Below are 18,009 nucleotides of genomic sequence, written 5' to 3' on the forward strand. Positions count from 1 at the left end.
ACCTACTGGAAAACTAGGAATTTCAATCTATTTTTAGCAACAGAAGCCATACTGGTTTTGAGCTAACTGAAGCCTGGCCCTCTGTGACTGCTCTGTCCCCAGTCAGTGTGGACCTGTCCCCTCTCAGCCCCACCTGGCACAAACAGCACAGGCTGTGCTCAGCTGCTGGTGGTCAAAAACTCTCTGCTGCTCTCTGGGCTTTGGGGTGCAGGTGTGGTACTGATGACATGCCGCATCTCTCTGCTGATGGTAATATCAAACCTGCCTCCACTCACCCTCTGCCAGTCCTTCATATGCCCTTTTTATCTTTCACAGTTTATTTAAAAGGTACAATACTTTGGCTTCTTCTCCTTTTTTCTAATCTCTTCACTGCAAGATCCTTTCAATTAAAAACAATATGGACAGTGTGAAAGTGTAAAGTATCATTATCATTAAAGCAATCTTACCACTTTGCTAACTGCAAACAGGAACATGAATGTTAACCTCAGCTGCAGAGGAAGATGCAGCAGATTAACTTTTATAGGTTTTTTAGGTGCTCAGCAAGGAGAGAACTACAACCACTGTCCTTATTGTTAACCTGGTTTCAGCTTAGTCCAGTTTAAGACAGTTTCCGATGGTCTTAAGAAAAGACCAATTGAGCTGTGTATTGCAACCTGTAATTCCCAAGTATTTTACATTATTACCTCATCAAAATAAATAAAATCTTACTAGCTGATAGGTAAAGGCAGCATATACTCACTGTATCTTCATAGAGAGCATAGTCTGAAGAAACAGGAGAACTTAACTTTCCATGCCCCATGGAGGGATGGGGGAGGCTGCTTTGCCCTGCTGTCCCCTGCCACTGCTCTGCTGCCATCTGGGAAGGCCCCCTCCCTGCCCAGGCACCTGGCACTGCAGGGCTGGCATGAACTTCCCATTGAAGCATCTTCCTTCTGGCACAACTTGGCACAGTAACACCAGATTTTGTGATGACGAGTCAGAAAACTTAAGTGTTAAACTTAAACAGGATTTCTGAGTGTCAATCCTCTAACATTTCTTTCGATCAAAATAATCTGCTGATTAGGTTTCATGTAGCCAGAATTCAGGAGAAGGACAGGGAGCAGTGAATGTGCTGTACTAGCAAAACCAATCTCAAACCAGAATTCTTTTATAGGAACAAAAGTTATTATTGAAATATTTCACAGCTGTATGTAATACATGTACACTGAGAGAAAATACTGTTGTAGGGATGTTGTGCATTTATCCTGCTCTGGAATGCATGGGTTTTGGGGTTTTTTTAGCCTAAAATCAGTTTAATATAAATATTTAATATTTGGCTTATTCTTATTCATTCACATACCTACCATGAGCCAGACTAATACATAAATGATAACTGTGAGGTTTTTTGGATTGAATATGGTCTTGATCCCAGAATTTCAGACTCAGTAGAAAGATTTCTCTGCCTTGTATAGGCACTGAGGCATTGGGTTATATCCTTGTTCAGTGAAGAGGAAAACCTCTATAGATGTCATTCTGATGTACACATTTTCCAGAGAAGCATTATATCATGTTAATTGTTAAATTCTTGCTGGGTTTGGTTTTGGTTGGGGATTTTTAAAGGTAAAAATAATTAGATAGCTCAAATTATTTTGAAGTTTAAGCTGTAATTCCTGTATAGCATCATTACATGGACAAGTCACTACAGCTCTAAAAGCCCAGTGATTTACTTGTTATATCTTTAGACTGATGTTGTTTCAGACTACTTCAGAATACTTTCCTTTTCTGTGAATATTGCAGTTTTGAATGTGTTCACTGGGACATGAGAAATTGTTGTTTATTCTCTGTCTATGCCATCATCTGCAAATTGCTCAAATTGCTTAATAGCATAAATCAATGTTGCCTAAATGCTAAGGTTTTCTCTTAAGCAACAGGAGCAACGTAATAATAATAATAAAAAAAGAACAGTAGAAGGCTTTCATTTGTGGTTATAGTGCTATTGAGATCCTGCTGCATTACCAGGTTAATGTGGAGATTCTGTTCACAGCCTTTTAAGATTTACTGACTATTTAAGATGAGATTAGGCTAACAAACCAGTATTTTTGAAGTAAAATACACCCTGATGCACTGAGGATTAAAACTGGGTGGCTGGTCCAGTTAATCTCTATGGCCACATGACCCAGTGCTGTGTTGGGCATTGCCACCCAGAGGGCAATGACTTTGGGTCTGCTCATGAGAAAGCTCCTAAACCCCAGTAGCTCTCAGTCTGCAGCTGAAGCGCCCAGATGCCCAAGAGCAGGAGCACATAGCTCTGGTTTTAATCCTCACTCAGAGGCTTCTGAGGTGGAGTGGGTGATGGTGGGTTCATGGACAGTGCCAAGAGCCTGCCTGCTGTTGGCCTCATTGAAGTCTGACCCTGCTGTGTGCTAGGCTGGACCTGTTGGCCTCATTGGAGCCTGACCCTGCTGTGTGCTAGGCTGGACCTGTTGGGCTCATTGGAGCCTGACCCTGCTGTGTGCTAGGCTGGACCTGTTGGCCTCATTGAAGTCTGACCCTGCTGTGTGCTAGGCTGGACCTGTTGGCCTCATTGGAGCCTGACCCTGCTGTGTGCTAGGCTGGACCTGTTGGGCTCATTGGAGCCTGACCCTGCTGTGTGCTAGGCTGGACCTGTTGGCCTCATTGGAGCCTGACCCTGCTGTGTGCTAGGCTGGACCTGTTGGCCTCATTGGAGCCTGACCCTGCTGTGTGCTAGGCTGGACCTGTTGGCCTCATTGGAGCCTGACCCTGCTGTGTGCTAGGCTGGACCTGTTGGGCTCATTGGAGCCTGACCCTGCTGTGTGCTAGGCTGGACCTGTTGGGCTCATTGGAGCCTGACCCTGCTGTGTGCTAGGCTGGACCTGTTGGGCTCATTGGAGCCTAACCCTGCTGTGTGCTAGGCTGGACCTGTTGGGCTCATTGGAGCCTGACCCTGCTGTGTGCTAGGCTGGACCTGTTGGGCTCATTGGAGCCTAACCCTGCTGTGTGCTAGGCTGGACCTGTTGGGCTCATTGGAGCCTGACCCTGCTGTGTGCTAGGCTGGACCTGTTGGGCTCATTGGAGCCTGACCCTGCTGTGTGCTAGGCTGGACCTGTTGGGCTCATTGGAGCCTGACCCTGCTGTGTGCTAGGCTGGACCTGTTGGGCTCATTGGAGCCTGACCCTGCTGTGTGCTAGGCTGGACCTGTTGGGCTCATTGGAGCCTGACCCTGCTGTGTGCTAGGCTGGACCTGTTGGGCTCATTGGAGCCTGACCCTGCTGTGTGCTAGGCTGGACCTGTTGGCCTCATTGGAGCCTGACCCTGCTGTGTGCTAGGCTGGACCTGTTGGGCTCATTGAAGTCTGACAGTAAATGTGACCCAGGTTGTCCTGCTCCTCAGCACAGGAGAAGGGTGGGGCACACTGGCAGAGTGAGCAGCACCAGCAGGAGCCTCACTTGAGTATCTGACATTGTGACCCTGGCAGCTCTTCCCCAGGGACAGCCTGGGGTCAGTAACAACTGCAGGCTTGAATGACTCATGTGATGCCCTGGACCAAGCTGGTCTTCTTCAGCTGTTCCTTACTTAGGGAAGCATGAAGAAAATGAGGTCTTGGGTTCAGCAACCCTTGATCTTTTACTTCTGGCACATGCTCAGCAGGGTGTTATAAAGAAAGGAAGCTGTTTCAGCACATGGGCAGGAGAACTCATCTCTTTGCAAGAAACTAAACTGACACATCCTTTTGCATCTGAGGGATATTCTGCTGATTAGGTATTTTTTCAACAGTAGCCTACAAACAAACTTTGCAGCTGGCAAAACCAACAATTTATTCAGCTGGTATGGATTTGTTTTTTCTCTCTTCTGTGTAAAACTTCAAAAAATAAATTAGTACTGGCATTGAGACCAGTCCAAAATTTACATGGTGTATCGGTCCTTCTCAGTTAACTTTGATTGCTTACATAAGACTGAAGTAATATATGTTTGGTGTGGGACTGGTTGGTAGGAGGATATGAATTTATATTTAATTATCAAAGAACACTGTCATCCCAGATTGATATAACCACAGACATCTCTCTTCCTTTTATGGCTATTCATGTTTTCTACCACTTGGGTTTTTTCTATGTTGGCAAAATGAAAAAGAATCAAGTCTCTTGATCTAAGTCTTTTATTTGTACTGGACTGAAAAGGCATTGAGTTGTTTATATGACAATCAGTACCTGACAGATGTAACATCTTTTTCTAATGTCCTTTATGCAATGTTTCTTAATGTAAAAAATAGTAAAACAAAGGAAAGAAAATCTGGGGCTTTGGTTTACCTTCTTGTCTTGTTAAAGAAGGCGAAGAATTGAGTTGTCACAGGTGAACTGAGACTACATCCTGCAGCTAGAGAATGTAAAGAGAATTTAAAGAAATCTTTAAAAAAAGTCTTACATAGTATTATCAATTCCTATATAAAATAATTTAATATTTTAAATACTTTTTAAATAATTTATCTGTATTTAAAACTAAGTTTTTAAAATTTTATGTTTGGAACCTTTTTGGCATTAACACCTAAATAATTTTTTTAATATTAAAAAATCTTTTAAATATTCAATATGTTTCCATATAAAAACAGAAAAAGTAATATACATTGTTCACACATAGTATTGTACATGACATCTGAGCTCTAGAGTGAGCTTCTGAATTTGTCAGGCAAGTCATAGCTTAGTTGTGGTGAACCACTTCTTATTCTCTATCTCTGGACTCTTTAAGATTATAACAGATCTTTACCATCAATATGTAGGCTTTAATATTATATACACATACTCTATACAGTATTTAATTTCCATCTCTATGCCCAGGATTGTAAATAAATATTTTTTTTCACAGCATTTAGATCAAAATATTGTTTAGCACATACACAAATATATTTAAGACACACACAAGTTGACAAGAACCATACCAATTTTGCTCAGCTCAGTTACAGGAAAATTTAACTTAGACGTGCCAAGTAACATAATGGAGGAGTCACTCTTACATTTAAAATGTATAATTAACTTGTTAGCAAATGTTTACAGGTTGTGTCAACAGTAGGAAAATGAGGGTTCCTTTGTTCCCTTGGTGCATTTGCATTGACCCTGCCAATGATAAAGGCAGTGTGGGCAGAATGCTGGTGTCTCACAGCCCCTTCAGCAGCACCCCCAGCTCTCTGACAGTTTTACCAACTCACTGGGACAGACTCTGGCAGGACTTCATGTAAGGCCAAACTCTCCAGTTTTTAAGGGTAGGCATGTCTGTCACTGAAAATTAAGTTTACTGTCAAATTGTAGCTTGCTTTCTCTATCCTCTTGTATTTAGAAAGATGATTTCCACAGATACTGTAAAGGGATTTGGGTGCTAAGAGGGGGACTCTCATGCTTCCTATACCACATGCATCAGGTACTATGAGTGCAGTAGTTGTGTTCCATTGTGCAAGGTAATCCTCAAAGGTCTTCATTTGTCTTTGAAAAGCCGTTCTCCAAGAGGACCTCAAAAATTTACAAAGACTAAATGGAACACTCTATATAGCTATTTAGGGATACTTGCAGCAGGAAAAAAATACTAATGCAAATCAACATTCTCATCAGGAAGCCTAGCCTAGAAAGACTACCCAGAAGAGGAGCACATGCCACATGATATGTGCAGTTATTCACAAATGAATAAAACTCACATTTCAGAGTTTGCACTCATAGTTTCCCATTCATATGCAATCTATAAACTAGAAACTATTTGCAGGAATTATTACATGGCCTATTCTTAAGAGTTGTTCCTGAAAACATAACTTCTTCACAAGTAATTCTGACATGGTTTCAGGATGAACTTACAAGAAGGCTTTGAATGTTTTGCTTGTATCTTTAAAGTGTAAGATTTGGAATGCACCTTCAGGAAAACAGAATTCACAAACTGAGAAATATCCTGCCTGCCTTTCCCTCCTCTGGCCTATCTCAGGCATGAAGGTGCTGGTACAAGGTGTTCAATCGGGTGAAGAGTGGTACCTGGGGTGACTTTGGGCTTGCTTTGCATGAAATTTGATTCTCCTTCTTTCAAGGGAGCAGACTCTGAGAGGGAGATTGTTACTTAGGGAGGGATAAGCATTACAGCAACTTCATTTTAATCCATCTTAACAGATAAACTGAGGCCTTGAGTTTATTTCACGGTAAAAACATGGTACAACAACAGGCCTCTGTGTCTCTGAAGGCCTCAGACAAAAAATTTGGATTCTGTAGGACAGAGGATGCAACCAATGCTAAACTAATCCTCATCTACATCTTTTACCACTTATAGCACTGGTTAGGAATACTGGTGTGCCAGTGAGAGACTAATTCTCAGCTCTTTTGTACACACAAAGTTTCAGCTCCTCGTATTCTCACCTCAGCCCTTTCCATTAAGACATCAAAGTGACATCAAAACTAAGCATTTATTGACAAGATAATTTCAAATCCAAAAATAACAAAGTGCTGAACTACTAGTTTTGCCTTTGCAAAGGTCTGTCTAGACTTAGGGAAAACTTGTATTTAAGTTTTTACCTTTCCTTGGATGTATCTGCAGTGTGCATATATAAATATATATTTACACAGTTAATAGTTTATGTCAGAAGCAAGAAGCTTTATTATTCATTAGTACTCATCTGATGTTAGAATGAGCAGAAAAGGTGCAGTTTTCTTGTAAAGACAATGTTACGGTGACTCAACAGAAGGAGTTATATAAAAGGCTAAGCATACAACATATCAAACATTGAATTTTTAAATGAAAGCCTTGATCTCAGGATTTAATGGCTTTTTTTACTTTAGATTCTTCATTTATGCTTAAGCCTGTACAAGACATTGAGGTAATTTTTCCACACTGGAATCCACTTAACAGTAAAGAGCTAAGTGTTGGGGGTTGGGGTTTTTTAAACAAGTGGTGATGAAGGCATCTTAAATCAATCATTTTTCTTTTTGATAGTTAAAATGGCTATTAGTTGAAAGAATGCCTTTCTGGGGAGAAGGAAGAAGTAGTAAACTGCAACAATTACTGTGAAGCCTGTTTTAGAATTCAAGTCAAATTTCTAGGTCAAATCCAGAAAGATATGAAGGAGACAAGTTATGTGGTGTGTCCTCTCAGCTTTCAGGTTTCTGGTGTGTCAAACAAATTCAAAATCCTGAAAGTCATATATGCTGTATGCAAAGTGCATGGAGGGAGTTACAGGGTGCAAGTGAGGGGCAGAAGAACTACATAAGACATTTCTTCCTTTTCCTCTGCTTGAGCAGCCATTTGGATTTAATCTTAAACGTGTTTATGATCACTCATTCAAAGAGATAAAATGGACCGTGCTATCCTTTATCACCAAGACTGGAAGAAGTGCCATTTCTGACATTGCCTACCTCTTATTTTGGAACAGCCAGTTTGAACATTTGTAAGAGGTGGTGGTTCAATACCCCATCATTCTGAAGGGACTTGCAGGCACTTGGCATTTTCCACAAAAGAGTGCTCAGAGGAGCTACATAGACACAGCCCATAGAGAAACTCTTGGCTTCCCTTCTGAAATGGTGCCATTCTTCTAAAAGGAACTCAGGACCAGAGGGCGGGGGGGCAAAAGAAAGCGGACAGTGAGAAGCATTATACTCATTAAAAACAAGCAATCAAAAGACCCCACGTTCTTATTTGCTACATACCAATCAGAGAAGCAGGTTTTAGTTAGGAGTTAAGCAAAATCTTTAGACACAGCCTCTACAAAGTTTGGTGCTGACATTAAAATACCAATTGTACAAATGATTGTGAATACTGAGAAGGCCATCAAACAGAGCCGATCCACTACAGAGGCTGCGAATTTCCATTCATTGCAAATGGCTTCCTCTTCATCCTGGTCTCTGAATCGGTTTGCAATGTACCTGACCTCTTCCAAAATCTTAGCCAAGTCTGGGTCACCTTCAGAGGGGTGCCCACTGTGCAGCAGGTTTTCTTCATCTGTTGGTGAGCAGGTCATCCTCCCACAGATGACACCAGAATCAGTGGTGGGTGTGCAGTGAACCCCTTCCAGCCCCCTGAAGCCAATGTAGAGCATGTTGCCATTGCTGGACTGCTGCCCGCTCACAGTGTTCATCTCCACGCTGGACAGGCTGCAGCGCCGCTGTTTGTGCTGGCAGGCAGGACGCACTTTATCTTCCCCTGGTCTTTTCATCCTCAGAAACCAAGCACACCAGTTCAGAAGGATGATTCTTGTCTAAAAGAACATTTTTGAGAATAAGCATCTCTTCACACAGCCAGTCTCTGGTGCTGCTGCTATTCAGGCAGCTGGGGTGACTGCTCCCTGGTGTCTGCTTAGCCTGCACCGTGTTCTAGAAAATGCTGCTGGAGTTTTCCAGCTGATTAATTTGCCAGTCACTGGGGTTCTTTTCTTATTCTAGCAGTGATATTGATTGCCTCAGGCTGAATATCAGTACTGGGACTCCTCCCTCCTCAGATGGGAGTGTCCAGTGTTGATTCTTCCTGACACTTGAACAGTGACATGGCAGCCTTTTCCACCTTTACTAAAAACCATGAGTTAGACAAAAACCAAAGCAACTCTTACTGAAGAAGAGTTAATTTTTAATACTTTTAATAACACTGCTTTGGATGATAGTCAATAAAGTTACAATTCTTTTTCTCTTATTTGTGCTCTAATATTAAATTCATATTTATTACTGTTTGGGTGGGGCTGCTGAAAAAGATTTTGGACTGGACTGGACCACCAAGCTTTAAAATGTTATGGCTCCGTTCTCATATTGTGCTCACAACAGTTATTTGCAGATTTTAGAAAAGAGATCTGGATATAACATGAAGAAAATATGGAAAAATTACTTTGATTAAAAAAAAATACTTTGTAGATTTAATCTGTGTGTATCATTTTACTGTTTTTCACATTGCCTTAATCCAGCCTTACAGAAAATGCAGTAAAGCCAGAGACTGTTCCACTTCAAATGAAAGCTTCTGTAATTTATTTAAATCAGATTTTAAGAGCTCATTCCAGCATTTCTTTTTCAGAGTTCTAATGAAATATTATTGTATCATATAATATGCAAACTTTTTCCTGTAATTAATATTAGATTTGATCCATTTATTCTGACAGTGGATTCTTACTCAGAGCAGATGCATGCAAATATCCCAGCCACAGATCTTGCCCTATTACTTTTTTAACACTATCAAGCTCTACCAAGAAGGATAAAATTCTGTTAAATGAGGGCCTTATCCAAAATGCACCAGTGTCCAAATAATGTTTGTTGGATTTCAGCTTCTCAACAGTACAGCTCACTCCTCAACCTCAAGTACTCTGTTTTCTGAGAATGTTTGGCTCAGTACTAAGCATTGTCCCCTTTAGGTCATCAAACACACATCTAAAGAGATGTACCTTTAATTCTCTTCACTGAAATTTATTTTAAAGTCACCACCCCAGGACAAGCCAGGGAATACCTCATTATCTCTTGTCCTCAGGGTGCTGCTGTATGCACGTTTTTCCAGCTAGTAAGGATTATAATATCTCATTGTTCTAGAGAAAAAAGAAGAAAGGCCTTTCCATCTTCAGAAAGGCCTGATACTGCCATGAGCTGGGTGAAGTCAAAGGAGGGGACATTTAGCTGATGACAGGTAGTGATCTGATATCAGCACAATGTTCTCTGTAAAACCCACCCCTCACAGAAGGACATTATTTTAAAAGTCTTATGTGCTTAGAAAAAATACTTTAGTTCTTTGGACTTCACAGATGTTCTTGAAAAGAGATATAAATATCAGTATTTTCAGGGAAAATTCCACTTTAACATCCATCTTTAATAGATGCTTTTTAGACTATGCATGTTTCTGTTTGGGCAGCAGCTGCACCTCAAGAGCAGTGTATTTCATGCATTTCTCATCTCCATCAGCACCTTACTCTATTCTTCTACCTGGTTTACTTCTAACATCTGGAGGTTATTTGAAAATCACCTTCATTTATATATTTAGGTTTTAACAAAATCCTGAGTTGCGTGTAGCTGTTTTGAAGGACATGAGAAGTTAGTAGAGGTATTATTGATTCTCTCTTGCACACAAATGTTTTCTAAGAAACCAACCACATGGAACATATCTGGGCACCTCATTTCTGGTGAAACTGCTTTTCCAAACGAAATGTCTGGGAGGGATTTATATGTTTTTAACAGTAGGAGGTAATCACGGGCCACTGGCTACTCGATTTCATCCCTGAGCTGGGCATTCATGCAATGGATAGTGAAGGAAAATCAAACCTTACCCATTTAGGCATTTTTCCTCCATCTGGATCATGATGGTGGTATTGTAGAACAATAACAGTGACAACAACAGAAAGACCAACAATAATCATAGTGCTGGCAAAATACTGAGCTGCAAAATAAAGAATAATTACAGGAACATACTTTGGCTGTATATAATATATTTTTAATAAGGAGTGTTTATATATGCATTCATAGCATTTAGTTCTTTTTCCAGTTTATTGCTGCTCTAGGTACTTTTGAAAGATTTCTCAACACCAGAAATATTGGATGTTATTTTGAGGGGATAGCCAGTGTTTAGCTGTTGTTTTTGTAAAACTGGGCACCTGCCTTTTTTAAGAAACCTTGACACAGGCTGCCTTCTAATTTTATTTCAGCATTATTATATAAACTGACTGGTACTTGTTTTGAAAAGTTTCTCTTTTTGTTTGAACAATTACAGTGGGAAGATTTAATTACATTTAGCTCATGTGTTCCAGTTTCCTAATCAGAATTAGGAATATAGAACACAACAGTCCAATTGTGTCAAAACTGCAAAAAATTCTTCCATGGAAAATTGATTCTCTTATTCTTTCCCCAAATACACATAGGTCGTTTATTTCATTGAGAGCAAAGAGCACCCATCAGAGCTCTTACCAATTGGCAATATTTTTCTAATTCAGTTGCAGTCATCCATTTTACAGCTGGTGATTTGCCTTAAGGCTGGCCTTTGTGCAAAGTCACTGTACCTTGTTTGCTAAAAAAATCCAAGTGACTAAAAGCTTACCAATTAAGGGCACAGAGTCAGAGGTTGCTGGCATAATTTCAGCCACAAGCAGCATGAACACAGTGAGAGACAATAAAACTGTTATACCTGAAAGATAAATATGAAGTATAAAATCATATCAGTAGCTTGTAATTACAACTGGGAGAGAAACAAAATGGATCTGAAGGAATGTTCTCTGCAAGATGCAATCCCACTGTAACCCTGTTCCAGCACATTCGTGGTACTCCTGTCCTACCTTGTGCTGCCTCAAGTTCAGGGGAGCAGTGCTGCCAAACCCATAGCAATGCTTGCACAGACATGGATATTTTTACATTCTTGTAATGGTTCAACTTTTATCATCATTTGCTAATTAGCTGAGGCAAATCAAAGCAATTTTTGCCCTGTATTAGCTTTAGAAACATGGTGTGAATCTGAGTATTTGAACATGTGACGCTTCGTTAATTGTCATGGAAGCTACAGGTGGTGTGATACATAAATTTCCCCAAAAGCAGATTTGCTGCCTTGGATGGGCTTTGGTATCCTTTGATATTAGTGTTGGGTTCTGCAGGGGATTATGCCCAAGCAGTCTGGACTGTTGATTTTTGGAGTTTGACTTCTGTTGCTCAGGGATGAGTTCCCATCTTTCTGGAAGAAGACTTAACCCTTGTCTCAGAACTAGACTTAAGCAATAATGAGTCATTGTCAGGTGGGAAAGGATTAAGGAACAAAGAATTCATCTTAAAATATGGTGAAGAACAACTTAATTAAGGAGGCTATTAGCCCTCAATTAAACCATATTCTGGAGAAACGTCAGTTTTTCTACATTTAAACAGCAATGTTAGTAGAAGTCAGTTAAATTGAATTTTGTATGGGACAAAAGGTTTCTTTACATAGTTAAACTCCATCTTAAAGATCAAGTACTCAAAATCAGATTTGTTTTGCAAACCATTGCTTAAGTTAAAATTCACTATAAAAAGTAAAATAGGAGCAATTAGAATCCATCTTTCTGAGAAGACACCATAGGTTCATAATGCAATTCAATATTAAAAGGAAGTATTAAGAAGAATTCAGTCTTTAAGTGTTCGAATGTGTATTTGTAAACTTAAGCTTTACCTAATGAAAGTGAGATTCAGGAAATAAATGTCAAAAAATGAAAGCCTGCTTTTTAAGGAAGGTACTCAGGAATTGTTTATGTCTTTGCTGGTCCAGCATCAAACACTAAAAATAGCTCATGAGCCAGGACACACAAACTATTCCTCCTGCCTAAGACTGTTTAAAAAGAAACTTTAAAAGAACAACCTCTTTTGTCTTAGTCATATTTACACTATCCTATTAATACTTTACCTAGTGAGATTTTTTCTCCTGAGTCTGCTGGAAGCAGGAAAACCAACAAGGCAAGTGCAGATATCAGGACACAAGGAATGAGGAGATTGAGGCCATAGTACAGAGTCCTGCGTCTCATGGTAACTGTGAAGGTTACATCTGGGTAGGGCTCTTTACAACATTCATAAAAGCTCTCAGTTCTCTTCCCAGGAACTCCTGTGTAGGAGAAAAGAGGGAAAAAAAACAGATATGAATGTTAATAAACTCTATATTATATAGTGTTTAGTTTTTAAAAGGATAAATTTAGTTTTCCAAGTTTTGCTACAGGTAAAACTACTTAAGCTTCATTCCCACTTTTTCTCAGCTGATAAAGGAAAATCAGATAAAAGATACTTACAGAACTCAAGCAGCAAATTTATCCTTTTTTTTTTTTAATGTTGATTTGCATCTGAGATCTGCTCTCAAGAGTTTCAAATGCCACTGGCTAGGTCATTTATTAATTTAATTTCTATCTCTTCATTTCCCAATTGTTACTCCATCCATTTCAGCAGTTGAGACAAGGCTGCAAGTTCACAGTGTAAATAGGGAATGGAGAGCTTACCTACTAAATCCCATTCTCCATTTGAAATATAGCCAGATATATCTGCTTCTTGCATTTGTAAGTCCAAGGACCAGCCTCCATAAGTCCAGGATCCAAACTTCAGGTTACATTTCTGAACATCAAACGGAAACCAGCGTACATCTATGTAGCATGAGCTCTTAAATATGCCTAGGTGAGATTTGAAACAAGAGCACTACATTTAAATGCTTGTTCCACAGAATTTCATGTACATTTTGTAACCAGAGCTTGTTCTACATTGTGCCTTGTTTTTCATTTATAAAGCATCTTTAATCTCAGTCCTGTCTTGACATGTAAAGAGCAAAAGTCAGTCATAGAGAAGGGAAAGAACTGTGCCATTAATGTATTGATGTTATTTGCTGTTTCTTAAAGATACTCGTCCATTTTGGCACATAGCGGAAGAATATTCAGAGAAGAACTCCGATTTCTAGATACAGTATTTCAGGAAGAATGAAGCAGAATATGCAATCTGTTTCTATTTCTTTTACTGACTTAAGTAAGAAATCTTGAAACATAAGAAATCCTGAAATATTTATTTGCTGTTTTATTAGATTTATATGATATTGATTTACTGAGGAAAGTGAGCTGCTTTTTCACTTGTTGAGTCAGACCCTGTTCTTCAGCAGTTTTCAGAACTGAACTGACAAACCCCCACCAAATGCAATATCTTAAGAGAGCATCTTAAATGAGGAAGCAAACTCCTGAAACCCTCTGGACATCTTAGACAGAAAACCTAATTTGTCTGGAAAGCATTGCTCTAGTGCTGTAGTTTGCAAAATTCAGGTGCTAGGAAGAGTTAATTCTAATGATTATGCTAATTGAGTTGGGGAAGAGAAACAGTGCTCCACTGCTGTACATCCAAAAATTGTTTTGATGAAGCATTCATTGAATCATTTCAAATAGAAATACATCCAAGATGTTACTAAGCATGTTACTGTAAAGTTAACATATTAATAAAAGAAACACTAAAATAATGAAATAAAAAATTATTGAGGCATTACCATTACTTTAATAAGCAGCATCTTTTTATAGTAAGGATTTCCAAACTTCTGAAATTGTGCATTGACAGAAGAATTTCCATAATTGTAATAAAATATGTGTCTTGTATGAGAGTTTTCATGCAAAGGTGTTAACCATATAACCATAATGCATGTAGGCTTACATCTATCAGATGATGCTAGCTAAACAAATAAAATGTAAGAGAATTTATGGCAAATTTGAAACCACACCATGCACAAGTAATCTACCAAAATTTATGACATGCAAACAGCCTACCTGGTGGCAGGTATTGGCAATGTCCTGAAGAATTGACTAAAACATTAGTGTGAAAAGTAGCATCAAATCTTTCATCAGCACTAGAACAGGGGAAAAACAAAATGGGTTATTTGCTCTTTGATTGGCTGAAGAATGTATGAAACAAATCTCTTCTCATAAAAGGACTATGTCACCTCCAAAACTTGACAGCTTTTTTCCTGCCATCAGTTTTCTGTGGCCTCAGAGTAACTGGCCTGATCCTTCTGGGTTTGCTCCTGATTAAGAGCTGTAAGGGAAGGTCAGCCACCTCATTCTTGCCACTCACCTGCCCATTAGATTCATTATAGTGCTTTGGCTCTATTGATTTCCTTTTGGAAAGTAAGCACTTTTTAAAAACTTCTCAAGCAACTGTACAGGGAAATCTGTTCTCTTGGTGTCATGTTAACAGCATCTAATGAATACTGAGGAGATGGATATTCCAGTGCCTGTGTGTTCCTACTTTTTGTATGGGTGAACATTATTACTACATTTCATACATGAGACCCTTTAATGCAGCTCCAGCCTTCATTATCTACCTCAGATAGACTGAACAAACTGTGTTCAGTCAAGAAGAAAAAGCAGCCCTATTTGAGGTGTCAGTGTAGTGGTGTGGCCAGCACTGCCCTCTGTGCTGTCTCTAGACAGCAAGTCTCTAGAAAAAGAATCATAATGTCATTTGGAGAGTGCTCCAAATTACAAATTTGCATCTAGTGCCAAGGAATATCTCAGTTCTGTCTGGCAGGAATTTACCAGCCATTAATATTTTAAGGACTTCTAGATGGGAAACACAATGAGGCACAGGCTACAATTGTTGTAGTGCTGTAGTCTCCAAGCTGTCACCTGCTGGGGGGGTTGGCACCTAAGGCAAGTGCAGAGCCAGCTGTGCTGGGCAGGGCAGGGGAGCCACACAAGCCTCAGGCTCTGGATGCTTGCAGCAATCTGGACTTCAAAACCTCTGCATCTCCAGATTGACTGGAACACTACAAGTCTCTAATGTCTCTTTGCCTATTAGTAGTTTAGTATCTCATAATTTTCTAATCACCTTTTAAGATATCATCAGAAAAACAGAGTAAAAATCTGAGATGGTCATAAAGTGAAATATTCATAACTAGCAGAAAATCAAGTGTATTAAAAGGTGCTTCTTAGCAGGAAAATCCTTATTGACATATTCTTTTTTTGAAAAGAGGAACTTAGTATTTGATCTATTCTGATGTAAATGTTGTGTCTCAGATGCAAAATTAAAGCAACTGTTATTTTAGACTTTTTTAATTTGCATTTTATTTCCCCTTATGTACTTGAAGACCTTAGATTTTAAAAAATATCTGGGCTGGTTGGTGAAATTTGCAGACAAGAAAAAGCTAAATCCAAATAATTACTTGCCCATCTGGAGTTGCACTTTTTCCTGTGGTGAACAGAAGGCTCAGAGGTATTGAAAAGACTTGCAAGTATTTCATGTGAACTTAGAAGAGAAGCAGAAAGTCTCAGCATTGAGTATGTTTGATGCCTGATTCTAGCACCCTGAGGGGCAAAGGCAGCTCAGTTCTAAGGCTATTGAGCAGTGCAAGCCACTCCTTCAGTTTCATGGCTGGATTCTCCCAGTTTGTGTTGCAGCTCCTCTTCCAGCTGGAGCTCTAATTCTTCTCCTTCCACATCTTGGCTGCCTGTTTTTGTGATATTTGTAAGAAACTGGTGCTGCAAAAATCTCTACTGATTGCATTTCCAAATTTGGTAGAGGATACTGGGGAGAGGGGCAGCAAGATCACACACATTCACCCAGGTGCACACACACACAGGTGCATAAGTCTCATTTCCTTAGAAAACCAGACCTAAAGTCCTCCAACAAGGTTCTGTATTAGACAAATAATTGCTTTGACTTGAAATTAATAAGGGTTAGATGATGGAATTCAAATAAGTAGTCAAATTTAGGATGTAAAATTATCCATGCCACACAAATCACTTGTTAAGTGGGAATTAATGACTCCTGGGCTGGGTTCTGTTCTCTTCCTCTGGAGTGGAGAGTAGTTAAACACCAGGGAGCTGATTCTAAGACCTTGCTGCTGTTTCTGATAATTGGCAAAAATAGAATTTTCACAAGAACACAAATGATCAGGGAACCTTGATTTCATTGCCACATGACTTTGCCCTTCATAGGCACCATTCTTGAAAGAATATCCAATGGTAGTCAGATTCAAATATGAAATTCTTTTTTTCTGAGAAAGGAGCATGTGTTTTTCCATGCTGTGCTTCTAATCATTTCTGAAATGCACTGCTTCTATTGGGAATGCACTAAGTAGCTTGAAGAGACTGGACTGAAATGGAATGTAATGATAGAAAATCATTTGTTATGTTTCCTCTTCAGGGTATAACCACTTGTAAGCAGATATTGATTACAGGACATTGAGATTACAAAGCTGGACCTAGCAGATAGAATCTCACTGGGACCTAACCTCATGTTTATAAAACTGGGAAAATGAAACTCTTAAAATGAGACATACTTCTAGAATTTTTGTTATTCCATTAAATAATGAACAATATGTGGCCATTTGGAAAATAATTCCACCAGAAATGAACACTTTTAATAAGTGTAGTTAAAAGTGGAAGATAGTCCAGATGACACAAACACAGTCAGTCCTGGAATTTGTACAAAGGCCTAGATTATCTTTTCTCAGAAAAACTACAGATGAACTGGCCCTGCTCTCCCCACAATAGACTGGATGTAAAATTTAATACAGCTGCCACAGTTTCTCTGTACTAGGCTGTAGCAAAATGTGTAAGAACTCAAGGCATAGTGAAACATGCATTCATTAAAATGGAAAGTGAATTTATAGTTCATTAATTTCTCTGTAACTGCAGATGCATGTCCCTAGTGAAGCATAGAAATTGAAAGCATCTATCTCAAAATGGCATGTCACTTGAAGGGAACATCATAATATTCCCTATGTAATTTCAAACAGGAATAAGAATTTATTTTAAATAGCTTTGCTCTCTGACTAAACTCTGCATAAGATTTTTGGATTAAATATGTGTTTGTAACAGAGAAACTGCAGAACAATTATTTCATGACTGAGTCATAGTTAACAATCTGAAGAGTTGAAAACCTGTATTAAGAGAAAAATTGTGGTTTTAGTTTTCCAGGTTATTGTGACCTTTCTCATTCTATAAACCACCCCAGCTACAGTTAGCATGCTTATATTAATATGACTAATTCCTAAACTATTACCCTTTCATTTTGGATATACATAAATACTGAAGCCTAAATCATCAGGCACACTGCAAGTCTCTCTCAGGTATGTGATATAAATCAGGAAGAATATTGTCATAACTCATTTTTTTGGAAATCACTAAATTGCTGTTGTAGAGTACCAATTTCATGGTATACACAGTGTGTTGTTCATCAGGACAATGGAAATGAAGGTGTCATTTGTCAGATTCTCCCAAGAACATTGTCATTTATGGAATCAGGGTAGCTAGAGATCCCTCAGTGTTAGCTGTACCTCTGGGACAGCAGTGCCACAATGCAGGCCCTAGAGAAGCACCCAGGGCCTGGCAAAGGCTGCCCCTCATGCTGTTATTCCATTATTGCAATGCAACAGCACCTGGGACTGCAGCACTGAACATAAAGGTGCTCCCCAAAGGGCAAACGGGGGGAAACTGCAGCTGGTATTGGGAACAGCCATTCTCTAGGTCTTGTTACAACAAAGAGCACTCCTGGAGGGGGAAGGGGAGCAGGTCGATAAGCACAGCAGAGTGTGTTCTTAAGAGACACAGGGCAGAGAAACAAAGGAAGG

The 18,009-nt window shown here is 39.4% G+C and overlaps 1 protein-coding gene across 1 annotated transcript in view; it reads right to left on the reverse strand.

Annotated features, from left to right (window-relative positions):
• Positions 1 to 4,137: 4,137 nt before the first annotated feature.
• CHRFAM7A (CHRNA7 (exons 5-10) and FAM7A (exons A-E) fusion) overlaps positions 4,138 to 18,009 on the reverse strand; it is a 38,857-nt gene continuing 24,985 nt past the window's right edge. Inside the window, exons 5-10 of the mRNA XM_066558500.1 lie at positions 14,204 to 14,283; positions 12,911 to 13,078; positions 12,331 to 12,525; positions 11,008 to 11,094; positions 10,244 to 10,353; positions 4,138 to 8,209 (exon numbers count right to left, since the gene is read on the reverse strand). Of these exons, the coding sequence (XP_066414597.1) occupies positions 7,691 to 8,209; positions 10,244 to 10,353; positions 11,008 to 11,094; positions 12,331 to 12,525; positions 12,911 to 13,078; positions 14,204 to 14,283 (1,159 nt within the window). The 3' untranslated portion in view covers positions 4,138 to 7,690. The remainder of the gene's footprint in view (positions 8,210 to 10,243; positions 10,354 to 11,007; positions 11,095 to 12,330; positions 12,526 to 12,910; positions 13,079 to 14,203; positions 14,284 to 18,009) is intronic.

This window comes from Molothrus aeneus, chromosome 13, assembly GCF_037042795.1.
Source record: "Molothrus aeneus isolate 106 chromosome 13, BPBGC_Maene_1.0, whole genome shotgun sequence".
Classification (NCBI taxonomy): domain Eukaryota; kingdom Metazoa; phylum Chordata; class Aves; order Passeriformes; family Icteridae; genus Molothrus; species Molothrus aeneus.